Genomic DNA, 18,296 nt, shown 5'->3' on the forward strand with positions numbered 1-18,296 from the left:
CTGCACCTGCTATAACATACCTGATAACTTTTGTTACATTTGTGCAGATGTTATTTGCAGTTCAAGAAGGTGACCATTGGCTAAAGCAGTGAAATAAGCATATGCCTTGTCTTTGGGTGTTGAGTTAGAGACTGACTCAAATAAGTCCTGAAGTACACTTATGTTGCACCTCACGTTCATCTATACTGAATGCTTGAATGCTTACTAAAAAGTCTCCCTGAAGTTTTTGATGTGCTATTTGGTATGGACTCACAAATCATGCATCACATTGTTACTCTTGTGTATAGCAACATATGGAAGCATGTGCCACTGAACTAAAACTAAATGATGGCACTTTCATAATTGTAACAGTGTATAGGTCCCCCTCAGGGAATTTCCAACTATTTCTAGAAAATTGGGATGCTTTGTTGTGCTATCTGTCAGACAGGGGGAAGCAAATTATCATTTGTGGGGATTTCAATGTTGATTCCCTGAAAGAGTGTGATAGGAAGAATGACCTTGTAGTATTACTCAGTTATTTCAATTTGAGCTCTGTCATTGATTTTCCTACTCGGATAACAAAGAACAGCAGGACATTGATAGATAACTTTTTTATAGACCAAGATAAGTTTAAGGACATAAATGCTTATCCTGTTGAGAATGGTCTTTCAGACCATGGTGCACAGCTGGTTACAGTACGTGGCATAGCTCCATGCAGTATATCAAGTCAGAATTTCAAAGCAGTGCGTTAAATTAACAATATAAATACTGCAAACTTTAGGGAAAGACTAAAGGAGCTAGACTGGGATGAAGTGTATATGGAACCCGATGCAAACTTGAAATATAACTTATTTCACGATACATTTTTAAGGGCATTTGAAAATTGTTTTCCCAAGAAAACAGTGAAACATAATTCCAAGAAAACATATAAAAAACCTTGGCTAACTAAAGGAATAAGAATATCTTGCAACCGTAAAAGAGAAATGTATCTAACAGCAAGAGGGAGTACTGACCCCGAAATTGTTCATTATTATAAAAACTATTGTGCGGTACTAAGAAAAGTTATTAAAAAGTCCAGAAGCATGTCTATCATGTCTGAGATCAGTAACTCTGATGATAAAATTAAAGCAATTTGGAATATTATGGAAAGGGAAACAGGGCAACCAAGAGCACAGGAAGACTTTACTGCCATAAAACTGAATGACAAGTGTACTAACAAACAATCTGAAATTGGAAATATTTTCAATAATCATTTTTTAAATGTTGTGGAGAAAGTAGGATCTAGATCTTCACTAGAAGAGGCAAGGCTTCCAATAGAAGAGGCCATACCTGTGCAGTTTGAAACAACTGTATTTCCACGAACCCCTCCCTCTGAAATCAGTAAAATAATAAACTCCCTGAAAAGTAAAAGCTCTTACGGAATTGATGGCATTTCCAGCAAGATACTTAAAGCTTGTTCCCCACATATAAGTAGGATTCTCAGCCACGTATGTAATACCTCTGTGGAGCAGGGTGTTTTCCCCTATAGACTGAAATATGCCATTGTAAAACCATTTCATAAAAAGGGGGATACGTCAGATGTCAACAACTATCGCCCAATCTCTCTTCTGACAGCTCTATCAAAAATTTTTGCGAAAGTAATGTATTCAAGAGTAGCCTCCCATATATGTAAAAATAAAGTACTAACAAAACGTCAGTTTGGTTTTCAGAAAAGGCTTTTCAACAGAAAATGCTATATACGCTTTCACTGATCAAATATTAAATGCTCTGAATAACTGGACATCACCCATTGGTATTTTTTGTGATCTCTCAAAGGCCTTTGACTGTGTAAATCATGGAATTCTTTTAGATAAGCTAAATCATTATGGTTTGAGGGGGGCAGTGCACAAATGGTTTAATTCATACTTAACTGGAAGAATGCAAAAAGTTGAAATAAGTGGTTCATGTAATGTTAATACAACAGCTGATTCCTCAAACTGGGGGGGGCTATCAAGCACGGGGTCCCACAGGGTTCAGTCTTAGGTCCTTTACTGTTCTTGATATACATTAATGACTTACCATTCCATATTGATGAGGATGCAAAGTTAGTTCTTTTTGCTGATGATACAAGTATACTAATAACATCCAAAAACCAAGAACTAAGTGATGTAATTGTAAATGATGTTTTTCACAAAATTATTAAGTGGTTCTCAGCAAACGGACTCTCTTTAAATTTTGATAAAACACAGTATATACAGTTCTGTACAGTAAATGGCACAACTCCTGTAATAAATATAGACTTTGAACAGAAGTCTGTAGCTAAGGTAGAATTTTCAAAATTTTTAGGTGTGTCCATTCATGAGAGGTTAAACTGGAAGCAACACATTGATGGTCTGCTGAAACGTCTGAGTTCGGCTACGTATGCTATTAGGGTTATTGCAAATGTTGGTGATAAGAATCTCAGTAAATTAGCTTACTATGCCTACTTTCATTCACTGCTTTCGTATGGTATCATTCATCGTTGAGTAGAAAAGTATTCATTGCTCAAAAATGTGTAATCAGAATAATTGCTGGAGCCCACCCACGGTCATCTTGCAGACATCTATTTAAGGATCTAGGGATCCTCACAGTAACCTCACAGTATATATATTCACTTATGAAATTTGTTGTTAATAATCCAGCCCAGTTCAAAAGTAATAGCAGTGTGCATAGCCATAACACCAGGAGAAAGGATGATCTTCACTATGCAGGGGTAAATCTGACTTTGGCACAGAAGGGGGTAAATTATGCTGCCACAAAAGTCTTTGGTCACCTACCAAACAGCATCAAAAGCCTGACAGATAGTCAACCAACATTTAAAAATAAATTAAAAGAATTTCTAGATGACAACTCCTTCTACTCATTGGCTGAATTTTTAGATATTAATTATGGGAGGGAAAAAAACTAACTTAAGCATTAGTGTCATGCAATATTTTGTGTAATGTAATATCTTGTACAGACATCTTTCATTAACCTGACATGTTCCACATCATTACGAAGTGTCGTATTCATGATCTATGGAACAAGTATTAATCTAATCTAATCTAATCTAATCTTGTATGATATCTTCCTTGAGAGAAAGAGACAATACCAAGAGGAAGAGGAATATTCAATAAATAGTGTGACACCCCATCTGTCATTTGCCCTGTGGCTCATGGCTAAGGTTTGCCAGCTCCTGTTACCTCACATTGAGCAGTAATACTGATGAAGCCAATAAAAAGTGTATTCATCCACCAGTGACACTGACTCAATATCATCATGTGAAGAACCACACAAATTCCACAATTTGAACTTGGTGACCTCATTCAGTGGAATCTCCTCACTGACACAGTACGTGTGCCAGTGTTTCATGTGTGTCAGACAAATCTTCATTGTCATTTCAGTACTGAAGGAGTCATTATATTTTGTAGTGACAGTGACGATCTGTTGGAAGACCTGAACATTACGTACAGACAAGTGGAGATTCTTTATAGATGGCTCAAAAATAAGCCTGAAGGCAGTAATGTTACACAATTTTAATGAAAGACTGTCCATCCCTGTTGCATATACTACCTTAGCTAGAGAAAGTTATACCATGTTAAAATCTATTGCAAACTGTGTTAATTTCAATAAACATGAGAGGCTGGTATGTGGAGATTTCAAGATCACTGTAATGCTGTTGGGTTCACAGGGGGGTACATCAGGTATTGCTGCTATCTCCATGAGTTGACAGTTGCATAAGAGAAAAACTCTGCACACAGAGGGAGTGGCCTCCACAAACAGCTCTGGTGCCTGGGTAAGTAATATTGCTGAACAAACTTGTTCTCTGACCATTGTGCATTAAGTTGGGACTCATGATAGAATTTGTTAAGGCTGTGCATGGGAATGAAGCAGCATTTTGGTATTTGTCTAAGAAGTTTCCACCACTCATCATAGAGAAGACCATGAAGGGGATATTTATTGGTTTGCGGATATGCCAGCTAACCTCTGATCAGCTGGTTGTGTGGCATTGTTCTTGGGAAACAGGAGAGCAGAAAATTACAGGATGTCTGTGGATAATTGATGATGCTTATAAGGTCATTGTTGAAAGCCTGCCCCCCCCCCCCCCCACACACACACAAGGGAAGGCAAAGAAACGCCATGAATAAACTGGGTATCTTCATTTAATGTACTTATCCGACTGATTACAATAGCAATATACATGAAAAGTATAGTCCCACACACCTGCAACCCTGACCTAGAAGAAATTTTTAATCATGTCATTCATGTTCAGTGCATCAAAATCTGTACAGACTGTCTAATTTGGTTTTTACAGAAAAACCACTGTGGATCTGTGTTATTTACTTTTTTATGTGTCTTGTAACTACAACGCCACTAAGTGGCAATTATTATTCCTGGCTAACAGGGGTATAATGTTATGGCTCATCAGTTTATGTATTATGTGTGTATGTATGTATATATATTTGTGGTATGTCCAGCTCAAATGATTTTGGTGTATACCAAATACTGCAATTAGATAAAGTTCATTCTGACTGTGACCAAACAATAACACTAAGTAGTTCCGAATAAAATACTATGCTGCACTACAGTATGTAAAATCTACTACAGAATTCATGACTATTTACAACACTGACTACAGGGTACCATATGTTAATTTTCTCACTACTTTAAAGAAGACAGTTAGCTGATTTCACACGTTTTCTTTTCTCTCTCCATACATGTAATCACTTTGTTTATATTGTACATTATTTCATGTGCACTGGTAGGTAACACACTTTTTTATTCTTCTTCTTCTTCTTCATCTTCATCCATGACCACACAACCACTCTCATTTTGTAAAGCATAAATAATATCTGTCATCTACAACCTCTGAAATCAGTTCTTCATTGTCGATAAATGTCCAGTGGTTCAAGTCCTTAATAACAATATTACACTACACAACGTCACTATCCGAATGGATGTCATACATTTTCATCTGTTATATTTTTCAGTCAAACACTTGTTCCAGCAATTTCAAATAATGGTTAGACTGATGATTTCCCAAATGAATCCTACTGAATACAGTCTTCAGATTAACAGATATCAAAAACACTTCCAATTCGTCATCTGAATTTAGTGTTGAAGTGAGTAGTTACTGGAAATAATGAACCTTTAATGCTTGTCTGATGCATTGATCCAGTGGTTGAATTATTTTTCCTTCTTGTGACTGCAACAAATCAGCAAGTGAATGAGTTTGACAGTGACCAAGGATTAGTACAGCTTCTTCTTTCAGCTTAAGTGATTACCGAAACTTTCTTCCTGAGGGAAAAACCTCTTCTTGAAACCACTTACGAGGATCTTATCTGTCATTCAAGTATTCTCTGAATGTGGACTCTGACCCCAGCACCCACAGTGGTTATGTGTGTGTGAGCTGTGTTTACATGAATGTGTGTGTGTATGTTGTCTATTTCAGAAGATGGACTTCTGGCCAAAAGCTTACATGTTTAGCAGTCTTTTTATTGTGCCTGTCTGTGATTCAACTTCTCTGCTATGTGGTGAGTAGCAATCTATCTTTTTCATAATATTATCATTATTCCATCCTGGATTTTCCATTGTTCAATTTATTTGTGGCAAAGAGGAGTACAATTCCATTTTAAGTCATTTTGAAACGCATCTGCTTTCCTCATTTTTTTTACATCAAGAGTTCTAGTTGGTAGCAGTCAATAATAAAGCATTGTTTCTTCAGTTATACAGTACACTTGATGAGCATTTGAATTTTCATCTGTCATTACTTCACGTCAAAATTCAGGAATCTATTAAGCAGATCCACCACTGGAAGATCTCACTGCTCCTTTTTTTATGCTTATTTGGCTAATGCAATGGTGATATTTCAACCTTGAAAACTATCCATCAGAAACAACAGGGTCTTTTTGTCATGTAAATGAAAGTGAAAATTGGAACTTGGGCTTCAATAATTGACCTAGGAAGTGACACGCCTTCCCTCTGCTTCATTAAGGAACACCTATAAAGACATTCATGAAGCTATCTGTGTTTGCAGATATTTTAAACTTCTTAGTTCATTATCTTCTTTTTCATCCATCCCCTGATTACACCTTCAGGTACACTATCTTCACAAGCTAAATTTGCATTTGTATCACCATTTGTCATATGATCAATGATTTTTAATTTATCACTCACAGATATGCTTTTAGTATCTGAAAAAAACATAAATAGCACACAGAAACCTAGATTCTGATGAATAATTATGATGAAAATTATGGTTGTGCTCATTTCAGTTATTGTCGACCATAGTTACATAGTCACTTTGTTGACTGTATCACTGTGTTACTGTGAGATATGTTCAGGTATCTGTTTAGCAGTAATTCTGAGATAATGACAGTAAGACAAACCCAAAGTTGAGTTTAGCTATCCATATCTATTCCAGTTATTGCTTGCATGGCTTGAAGGTTACAGGGATAAAAGATTCTACAGAAATGCCATATGCACTGAAATACGGTTTTTACACCCTGTTAAATCTGAATTGTTAACTAATGAGCATTCTGAAAAAGCAAATCACTTTACAACAGATTAATAGAATTAGTTTGAAAGTAGGCTTCAAATTGATCACATCTGAAACAAGGTATAATCAGCAAAATGGTGAGTAAATCCAACAAATTAACAATGATAGTGTAGAGCTAGTTGATGAATTCTTTGCTAGAGCCCAAGAGAAAAGAAAACTCGTAGATGATGATCCAGTGAAAAGTGCATAGATTACATTACACAATATGAAGGAGCAACATGGATGCATATTCTTGAAGACTGTGCATGAGGAAACCTTAAGGAATTATGGTATATTCATTTTGTGATGTACATTTGCAATCCATTCGTTTTGCATGCAGGAGACATGTCAAAAATTTATGATACAGTTATAATTCATTAAAATAGATAATAATACTATAACATTTCTTGGGATATGTAACATCTTGTGTCCAGCTCAAATCTCCTGTTCATCATGCAAGAATTCATCCACTGAGACATAACATTTCACTGTCAGTGCCTCATATAACTTTCTTTTAAGTGGGCCTAAATTCATCTGCATTAATTTGTTTCCTTTTAATTTATTATAAATTTTCATTTCCATGTAACGAGATCCCTGGGCATACAGTCTGAGATGGTGGGTTGGGAGCATAACATTTTCTTTTCTTCTTGCGTCGTGGGAAAGTACAAAATGGTTTTCTTCGAATAATTCATGTTTGGTGTACAAAATGATAACAACCTCATTATACAGGGCATATCATAATTAATGGCGTAAACGCATACAGTTGAAAGTACACGATACTAGAAGCAAAAAAGTCTCAATAAACAGGGTTGAAAATGCATACCTTAAGAGCTATGAGCAATTTTTCGTCTTCAATACTGTGAAGCAAATCTCTTCTACTGCAAGCTCTTTGCTTTCCACATTTTGAGAAGTAGTAGTATGGACCAAAACAAGCAAAAATGTCCAGTAAACATTTTTTCTAAAATGCATACCTTAAAAGTTATGAGCAATTGTTCATTAGAAGAGTTGTGTTTCCAAGTAGTGAAGATGAGCATGTACTCATAGCTCTTAAGGTATGCATTTTAGAGCACATGTTTACTGGACAATTTTTTCTTGTTTTGGTCCACATTACCATTTCTCAAAATATGGAAATCAAAGAGCTTGCAGTAGAAGAGATTTGCTTCACAGTATGGAGGATGAAAAATTGCTCGTAGCTGTTAAGGTATGAATTTTTGACCCTATGTTTACTGTGACTTTTCTGCTTCTAGTATCGTGTACTTTCAACTGTATGTGTTTATGCCATTAATTATGATACACCCTGTATATAGGGGTGGCAGAGCTAATGTTATATGTTTTTTGAATAATGGACAACATGGTTCTTTATGATTTACAGTGCACATATTTCAAATGAATTTTTTCTTGTTTTATTTTTTATTTATTTTTTTATTTTATTTGTATTTTCAGTATCCATACTCTGTTTGTCAAGTTACCCCAAAAAACAATACAACACTAAAAATCATATCAAAGTAGCTTGTATATGCTACTTTTTGTGTGTCCATGTCAGTTGAGTTGATAATACTTGCTCTGCAAATGCAAAGCTGCTCAGCTTGTTTGTTAGGTACTCAACGTGTGCCTGCCCGCTGCCTGCTCAAATTTTTATCCAAATTTAAACATAAGATTTTGACTGAGTCAACTTCCTCTATATCTTGGTAATTGTGAATACACTTAATCTGCTCACATTTTGATTGTTTGGTTTTGAATTGTGTCATGTGAGTCTTAGATACGTTGGTTTCAACCCATTCAACTGAAGCCAAGTTTCTAAGGCAATGAGGATATTGGTGTCAGATTTGTGAATTTTTTGAATACTGATTTTCAATTAAGACAGAAATATCATCTGCAAAGGGAACTCATGGGGAATTAACATTTAATGGCAAGTCATTAACATAGAAGAGAAATAGGACTGGGCCTAGTATGGAGCCTTGTGGAAGACCCCGAGATATATTTTTTTCAGTCTGAATAATAATTTGCCCCATTTACAGATATGCTAATTCTTTGCTCTCTCTTTATTAAGTAGGATTTAAGGCATTGTGGGGCACTGTCGCTAGTGTAATACTTTTCTAGTTTGTAAATAAGCAGTTCATGGTTTACAGAATCAAATGCCTTTGTGATGTCACACAAATTTCCTGTCCCCTTATTGCTCTTGTCTAACGATGTATTTATGTTCTCAATGAAATTGGTGACTGCACCTATGGTGTTTTTCCCTTGTTGAAAATGAAATTGATTTTTTAGAATAATAGAATATTTTGCAATGAAGTTTTGGATTTGGGGTGCGCCCAAAACCCCTCTACTACTACTTGGATTTGGGTAACAGCAATTTTTTCATATATTTCAGATAAGACTGGGAGAACTGAGATAGGATGATAATTTCCTATGACCTTTTTTGATCCCTTGTATTTATACAGAAGTGGATGTCAAATGACTAATGTTGATAATGAGATGTGTGGCAATAAGTACAAGAGAAGAAGCAAAATAAATGTTACATAGCAAGATACCATATTGTGCAAGACTGACCACTCAACTCACCCATGGCAACATCCTCTCCATCTTTTCCTGTGTTATTGCAGCCTTCTATGTCACCAGATAGTCCTTCCTCAACAAAGCGAAGAACTGCCATCCGACTAAGCACATATCCTGCACCGCCACTCATAAAGCCCTCTGGAGAGAATGGCCGTAGACGCAGACCCACAAAGAGAGCTCTTGAAGCATTCAGAGGCAGCAGCAGGTGGCGTAAATTTTCCATCACCATGAACCTGTTGAAACGAGGCCCTCCAATTTACTCAAAATCTGAGAATAAGATTGAAAATAAACATTACATCCCAAAATAATGTGTGCAGTCTTTGCAACTGAATATCTCTTTAACTAAAGCAGACAGAAATGAAAAATGGTTGGTGTTGTATACATTAAGATGGATTTGAATGTGGCATATCCTCAAATAACCAGCTTCCACTGCAATGCATTGTCGAAAACAACTTAAAACAGAGCAACATTCTAAATATATTGTTTGTAATGGAATAGCACTGGAGGCTTGCTCAATTTGCTCTCTTAGAAGATCCAGTGTTTGTTGTTTTGCAACATGAAATATGCTCTTGACAGTACCCCAAGGACATAAGTCTAAGAGGGTTAAATCAATTGACTGACCTGGCTACTTTACAGCACTTCCTTTTTGTCCTATCCATCTCCAAGGGAATGTGTGAATGAGAAATTCCTTCACATCAAGTTGAAAATGACGTGGCATACCATCCTTTACAAAGAAATAATCTTCATTGCCAAAACATTTCTAGGTAATGGTAACCTGTGCCAGGCTCTTCAAAGATGTGTGACCCGATTAATCCTCTAGATAACGGACCACACCAGACTGATAATCCTCATAGATTTACATGCATTTATTCAGCTATGTATGGATTTTCATTGGTCTAGTACACACGATTGTTATGGCTGACTGTTCCATTAATCTGAATGGTCCCTTCATCTGACCAAAAAATTAGGTCTTAGAAACACTCGTGTTCTTCACACATGCTGATCAACCACACACAAAACTAAATTCCCTTATCAGGATAATTCTTGTTCAGAGCATGCTGACATGTGGGCATGTAAGACTTCCACCCTGTGTCCACAAAATTCTGTGAATAATGGTTTTGCTGATCCCCATTTCAAGAGAGCATTAGCTCACAGACTTTTGTTTGGATTGTGTGTATGCCTGAATCACTGCATCAATACTTTTGTTATCTGCTGAAACTCTCTTTCTTCCAGTATTCCCATGTTTACATTATGCACTGTTCCATTGACTTCAAACTTGTACTGGATTCTAGTAACTGTTAGCTGTGAAGGTAGTGGTGTTACAAATTCATCTCGCCAATGTTGTCGAACCTCACTTGCATTCTTTGTTTTCAGGTAACACTTTAGCACTCACTTCTGCTCTTCAAATGATAACATTGTGTTTATTTCCAATCCTGCAACAAATGGAACCATTACAAGGTTTCCCACTGCCGTCAGAATTATTAACCACACAAAATTGATTCTACTGGATTTAATTAAAGATAGATTCAGTTTCAAAGAGAGTATACATTAACAAAGGGAAACATCTGAATACTTTGTTGACCCATAGTTAATACATGTAAAGAGAATTATTTGCTTTTAAAACTAATACATACCATCAGCAACAGATTAATTTTACCAAAAACAAATCATTTAATTCACAGGCAAGGTAATTTACAGATTATATGGTAGGTAAGGTCCCAAGTATGTGAGTACAATTTTCTTTGACCTGTCACATTTCCTCCTTAGAACCATGGACCTTACCAAGGTAGGGTAGTTTGAGTGCCTCTGTGACACACATAGCCATAAAATAGGTGCAACAACAACAAAGGGGTATCTGTGGAGAGGCCAGACTAACCCAAGGTTTCTGGAGAGGGGCTGGCAGCATTTACAGTAGTTGCAGGGGAACAGTCTGAATAATTGTTTGGCCTCATAACATTAGCCAATATGTCAGCACTGCACACAGCTGAAAGAAAGGAGCAACTATAGTCATAATGGTTTCTGAGGTCATATAACCCTACTGTATGGCTTAATGCCCCAGGGTAAAATATTCTGGAAGTATAATAGTCCCCCTTTTGGACCTCTGGGTGGGATCTACTGAAGAGGAGAAACATAACTATAGTTCAATGGGTTTGAATCTGGAATATTAGCTCCCTTCATTAGGTATGAAGGCTAGAGAATTTGGAGAGGGAAATGGATGCACTGATAGTGGTAATTAGTTAAATATGTTGGCAGGAAGAACAGGATATTTGGTTAAATGTGTATAGCGTCATCAACACAATATCAAATAGGAGGAATGCAAGAGCAGGAATAATACTGAGTAAAAAAATAAGAATATGGGGAAACTACTGTGAACAGTGCCATGAACACATTTTAGTTGCTGGGATTAGACCCAAAGCCCTCTGTAATGTTGGCAGATTTCATGACTGTGAGTTTTCATGCAGTAGCACTGAGTCAATCTTATCGCTGCTTAATAGACACTGCAATTTTAATAAAACCTCTCTGTAAATACGATCTATGTTAAATGAACCAGACTGGCAACCTTTTGTTCTCACTCTTATTAATCAGCCATTGTTCAGTACGACTGCAGTTAAGTAGCAATTCTGCTATTTGTCCTCGTTTTGCATAGTAATAATAATAATAATAATAATAATAATAATAATAATAATAATCATTATTTAGCTCTGTGTGTTTGTAATTATAATAATCATACCTTTTTTCCCTCAGCTTTTTTTCATGAATTTGATAAGTAAACGTGGCTTACTTTGTGTGGGTATGTCTGTTGGTGAATCATCGCATATTGGCACCAATGAGTGTACGTTTGGTTTACTTTCAAAATAGAACATGCTTCTAAAATTTCAGTTTTAGCAAAATGAAGTCCAATAGCTTTTAGGCATAAATCATGTCCCAAAATTATACTCACCAACAGACAATCCCGATAGAGAAACCTAGCTAAAAAATATGGTGGTAATTAAATTCCAAAATATCAATATTTAATGTCCAAAAGAAAATAATGGTAGTAATAATAATAATAATAATAATAAACTGCCACCATATCACAACAACCACTGTAGTTTCAGTTTGAATGTCTATTAGCTCAGCAGATGATGAAGAGACTGAAAGAATATTATGATGACATTAAATAATTAATAAATTAGTTAAAGGGGATAAAAATTTAATTCTGATGGTGAGACTGGAATTTGGTAGTAGGAAAAGGTTGAGAAGAAAAAGTAGAAGAATATGGACTCAAGAAGAGGAATGAAAGGGGAAGCTAGCTAGTATCGTTCTGCACCAAGCACAATTCAGTCATTGTTAATACTTGGTTTAGAAATAATTAAAGAAGACTACATGTGTGGAAGAGACCTGGAGACAATGGAAGGTTTGAAATAATCACATAATGGGAAAAATGTAGTAGGAAAATGCTGGCAGATTGTAAATACTTTAAAAGTAAAGGAGATGACTCACAGAATCCAGAGGTATTGAGTTGCCAACAGGCAGACACAAAAGAGAAGGAAAATGTGGTATCGGCCACAATCCAGTCAGCTGCACTTTCAAATACACTTTCAGCTACACTGCTGCAGTTCCATCGGCCACCACCATGGCACGAGGACACTGCTGCAAATGATTACGCCACTGCCAGTGAGATCCAAGCATTCCTTCTCCAGATTTCCAGCAGCAGGTGTACTTAAGTTCGAACAGTCATGCACTTATAACAATACAGCCTCCCCCAGGGCTCATATGAAATGTCCGATACCACCTTTTTTTGTGTGTGTGTGTGTGTGTATCATTCTGTCCTATTTGATTAAAAAACTTGATATTCATTGCAAAGGCATGTAGAATATTCTAGAAAGACGTGCATTGTCATAATTATCAGTGGATTGTTGTCATTCATAAAATTATGTACATATACTAAATTAAGTAACTAATCAAGAAATTAAAGTAATAAGTCCTTAGCAATAAATATCTAGAGACTGCAGAGATGTTAGCATGAAAAATCAATGCTTCTAGTTAACGAAATGGTGATCTAAATATCCAGTAACAGAAGACCACAAACAGCTTGAAAGTTATTACTAAGCGATGTATTTTCATTTGCTATTTACTTTTATGTCTTCCTCTGTAATTAATAGTCTTTGTAATTACATTTCTACTTAACTCTCCAATTGTTTACATCTCACAGTTTTCCAATTTCCAGAATTTGAGGCCTTATTTGTGAATTTTATATATGTAATTGGATAAAGCAAGATCTGTACTACCATTGCATATTAGTAACCAAATGCAAACTATAATTAATTACATTGCTAAAATAATATGATGACATTATTGTCATTGAAGCTCAGAATGATTTTCTTGTGGAAAACTAAAGATATTACTATAAAAGATTTTTGTGAATATTGTATTTCATACCTTATTTGGCTGTAACATCAGTTTCTTTAAATTCTTTGTAAATTTTAATTGTAACATCAAAATTGTACAAAATTAATAATGCAGAAGGTATTGTTAAAATTCTATTTAAAGCGATGCTGCAACAAGTCAGTTTTAAAGTTACTTTTGGAAGTCAAAGAGATCAGTGAAGTCTGTCCGAATTTTGTTTACATGACGAGTTTGCAGTTTGGATGTCAATAAATGTGAATAAATTTTGTGAATCATGAAAATTTTCCATTCATTCATCAATGGACCAGGCAGAGGGAACTTAAGTTAAGTAACATTCAACATGAATCGTTGCTCACTGATCCCATTTTCTGTGTTTGCCAGATGAATAACATTTACAGACTTTCATAGTGGCCAGAGCTCAACATCTGGATAAACATTGTATTGAAGAGTGAGGGCCCCTACATTGTGCCAGCTAGAGACAATGCCTGGATTGTATGGGCAGATGGACTGGTTTGGGGTGAGGTTGTGTCACGTGAGGTTGGTAGGGAAGAGAGTATTGGGAGGCAGAAACAGTTTGGGTGGGTAGCTAATGGCTTGTTGAAGGGAGAGAGCAGATTTTACTGGCTAGCAATGTGGCAGGGAGGTGTGGCAGATGCACAGGCTAGGCATGTGATACATGGATACTGCAGCCAATGGGCTGGGGCACACAATGAGGGTGTCATGGAGGCATGGACTGGAAGGGACAAATTATTGAGTAGAGGATGTGGATGAGTGGGTTAACAGAGATTTGAGGCTAGAAGGGTTGTGGGGGAGAAAGATGTGTTGCAAGGATAAAGTCTAACTGCATAGTTCAGCTTTCCAGAAAAACTGGTGGTGGAGGAAAGGATCCAGATGGCGTGAGTTGTAAAGCAGCCATTAACTCAAGCATGTTGTGCCATTAGGTGGTCAACCTAGTTCTTGGCCACAGTTTTGTGGTGACTAGTTGGTAATAATAAAGATGGAAGGACTACATACAGTGTTTATGTAAGGGAAAAAAGGCAGTACTATAAAAAGAGAAGAGAAGGTAAATGACAAAGAGATATGGGACTGTGAGCAGAATTTGACTGAGTTCTAAAAGACCTAATGCAAATCAAGTTTCCTGAAGTAAATGACATTCTCTCAGAATAAATGAGATCTTTTGGAGAGCCAGCCATGAAAAAACTATTCTACATTGTATGCAAGATATATCAGGAAAGCGAAATAACATTAGAGTTGAAGAATGATGTAGTAATTCCTATTCCAAAGATGCAGGTGTTAATGGGCCATGAATATTACTGAACAAGAAATTTAATGCATCATAGCTGCAATGTATTGACAATTGTTATTCACAAAAGAATGGAAAAACTGGCAGAAGGTGACCTCGAAGAAGATCATTTTGGGTACTGGAGAAGGTCAGTTAAAGTAAAGCAACCCAATGTTTATAGCTTTTGCAGACTCAGAGAAAGCTTTTGACAATGTTGATGAGAATGCACTCTTTGAAATCCTGAAGGAAACAGGTGTGTAATACAGGGAGCAAAAAGGGACTGAAAGTTCAGGTTGGAACCAAATGGAAGGCTTAAACCAGAGGCTCAGATGAATCTGTCATGTTCATGGACGTGGATTGCATGATCTCTACTATTCGATGAAGAACTGTAGGATTCTGCTCCTCCCATCTAGTAAGTCATGTGGCAACTACATGCAGGAAGTGGGTATTAGGATAGTGAGGTATGTTTGGAATGTACCTGTGGGTTCCTAGTATACTGAAATCCCTCCACAGTCCCACTGAGATATGTTCCGATTTTACACAGGGAAGAATATCATCCCCATTAATTAGAGTGGCATTCATCATGGCAAACTGGAGAAATAAAATTAGATAACTGCACAAGCATCCATGGGAAGGTCCCAGAACTAATTTCAATTATAAATAGTAATAGTAATAATGCCCACATATTATTGGGGAGAGAAATCTGGCTGAAACCATATATTAACAACAATGAAATTCTAAGTTCTGGCTGGATTGTATATTGCACAGATAGGCCATTAGAGGAGCTGTGTTTAGAACTTTAAATAATATAATAATATCTAGTGAGGTTAATAAATCCTAAATGAAAAAAAATTGAGTGAAGGTAAGTGTTGAAAGTGGATCGAGCATGTCAATTGGATGATTTCATATGCCTCCTGCCTCAGAAACAGCAATAGCAGGACATTTGGGGTGAAGCTTCACTAAGATTTTGTGTAACTTTTATAGTCATAGTATTATGGGAAGATTTCAAGTTACCTACTATAGGCTGGGAAACTGTAGTGATTAGACTAGGAAAAGAGAACTGGGTGAAATTGTTCTAAATGCCTTGAGCATTTAATTAGAGTACCAACTTGTGAAAGTAACATCTTAGATCCCCCAGTCAGCAACAGGCCTGATTTTTATGATTTAGTTAATTTTGATCAGGGAATCAGTGATCATGAGGTCATTACAGCATCACTAAACACTGCTGTAAATAGGAATGTAAAGAACAGTAGGAATATATTCTGCTTAGAAAGTGCAGTAAAAGAGAGAGAGAGAGAGAGAGAGAGAGAGAGAGAGAGAGAGAGAGAGAGAGAGAGAGAGAGAGAGAGAATATTATATTATCTGAACTGTGAACATGAAACATTCATCTCCAAATCCCCAAGCCTGAAAATGATAAGCATAAAAGGACAAAGTTCAAGAGTATTCTTCTAAAATATGCTTTAGGCATTTATATGCCCCACAAAGTTGTGAGGAACATTGAAAACCTGCTATGGTTTACTGTTGTATGAGAAAGCTGCACATTTAACCACAGCCGAAGCCTCATAGACAAACAAAAATGTCAAAATAAGCATAAGAAGGGCCATGTGTGAAGTGTGCAATGAATTTGAAAATAAAATATATCTACTGATCTGGCAGAAAATCTTAAGAAATTTTGGTCTTGTTAATCAGTAAATAGAACAAAGCCATCTGCCAGCACACTGTGATGAATATGGCACCAAAACAGAGGATGACAGAGGAAAGTCTGAAAAACCAGACTCCTTTTTCCAAAACAGTTTTCTTGATAAATATCATACTATGGTTCCTCCTGTAAAACATTGCACAAATATCAAAATAGCACCTATCAAAATAAATGCCCTTGAGATAGAAAACATACTGAAATTACTCAATACATGAAAGGTCTATGGTCTTAATGGGATATCAGTATGATTCTACATAGAGAATGGAAATAATGTGCTCCTCTTCTAGCAGCAATATACCATAGGTCACTGGGGGAGCAAAGTGTTCCTAGTGACTTGAAAAAAAGCACATGCCATTACCATTTTCAAGGACTGGAAAATAAACACTAAATACTAGGTATACACCACTGACATCAATCAGCTGTAGAATTTTTAAACATGCTCTTTTCTGCTCATGTATTCTGACATTTCTAGAGACTGAAAATCTCCTCTGTAGATCCCAAAAACAACGATTCTGCAAAACCCAGTTCACCCTGTTCATTCATGAGATCCAAAAAGCAGTAGGTACCACCACCCAGATTGATGCTATATTTTTTATATTCCAGAAAGGATTCACTACAGTTACACACCACTATCTAATAAACAAAATAACAGTGTACAGAATATCAGCAATCAGAATTCAGCATGTCATTCTTAATGGACAGAAATCTTCAGACATAAAAGTAACTTCAAGTGTACCACAAGGTAGTGTTATAGGACCATTACTTTTCATAACATATACAGACTGAATCATCTAACACTTGCACTGCAAATATTGCGGAAATGGAAAGTGCTATTGATGCATGGTTCTGACACAATGGATAGGTAGTCAGTGGCTCATATCATTAGCCAATAAACAGACTGTAATGATGCTTAGAAAGTGTATTTTTTGTGCAAACATACTCTTTTTTAAATGGAACAATGCCTGTTGACATTAACAAAGTAATTAGAATGTCAGTGGCGTTTTTTATGAAATTCTAGTGCAAGTTTTTTACAAGATTTCATATTTTGAAAAATTCCAGCAATGACACTTGTTTGTGCCATTCAACCTGTGTATTTGCTAGGAATGACATTATGTTTGCCTACAGTGTGCTTGTATGTTCCTTGAGTGTGTTACGACTTTCTAGTCACTTAGTGTGTGACAGTCCAAGCAATAGATTCTGAGTGGACAACGGAATTTATCAGTGCAGAAAAACGCAACATGCTCATGATGTCCGGAGAACGTAGAAATAATGCAGTTCATTCTTGTACTGTGTATGTGGCATGATATCCCAATTGATGTCAACCATCTAGGCAATTATTTACCAATCTCTTCAACCAGTTATGTGAAAGTGGTAGCATAACACCTAAACTACATAACAGAAAGAAACAAGTGACAACGGAAGAGGAGGAAGTTAATGTTCTTGCTGGTGTTGCAGCCGATCCGCAGATTAGCTCATGTGCAATTACACGAGGAAGTGCCATGAGTCATGCAGATGTCCTATGCAATCTCCATCGACATAGGTTCCATCTCTATCACATATCTCTCCATCAAGAGCTGTGTGAAAATGATTATGAAAATCATGTTAATTTCTGTACATGAGTATTAAGAAAGGATATTAAAGATGTATCATGTATCTTCTTTGATGAAGCCACATTTACCAATCATGGACAGGTAAACCACTGAACCAGGCACTATTGGTCTGATAATGATCCTCATTGGCTTTGTCAGGTGGAATGTCAGAGTCCATGAATTGTACACGTATGGTGTGGGATAGTGAACCATCAACTAATCGACCTGTTTTTCATAGACAGAACATTGATTGCCACACAAGTATTA

The 18,296-nt window shown here is 36.4% G+C and overlaps 1 protein-coding gene across 1 annotated transcript in view; it reads right to left on the reverse strand.

The window, feature by feature from the left end:
- The window catches only part of LOC126284201 (glycoprotein-N-acetylgalactosamine 3-beta-galactosyltransferase 1-like), a 162,469-nt gene that overhangs the window by 20,948 nt on the left and 123,225 nt on the right, over positions 1-18,296 (reverse strand). The window contains exon 5 of the mRNA XM_049982961.1: positions 9,077-9,303. Within this exon, the coding sequence (XP_049838918.1) occupies positions 9,077-9,303 (227 nt within the window). The remainder of the gene's footprint in view (positions 1-9,076; positions 9,304-18,296) is intronic.

Source organism: Schistocerca gregaria, chromosome 8 (assembly GCF_023897955.1).
Source record: "Schistocerca gregaria isolate iqSchGreg1 chromosome 8, iqSchGreg1.2, whole genome shotgun sequence".
In the NCBI taxonomy this organism is placed as follows: Eukaryota; Metazoa; Arthropoda; class Insecta; order Orthoptera; family Acrididae; genus Schistocerca; species Schistocerca gregaria.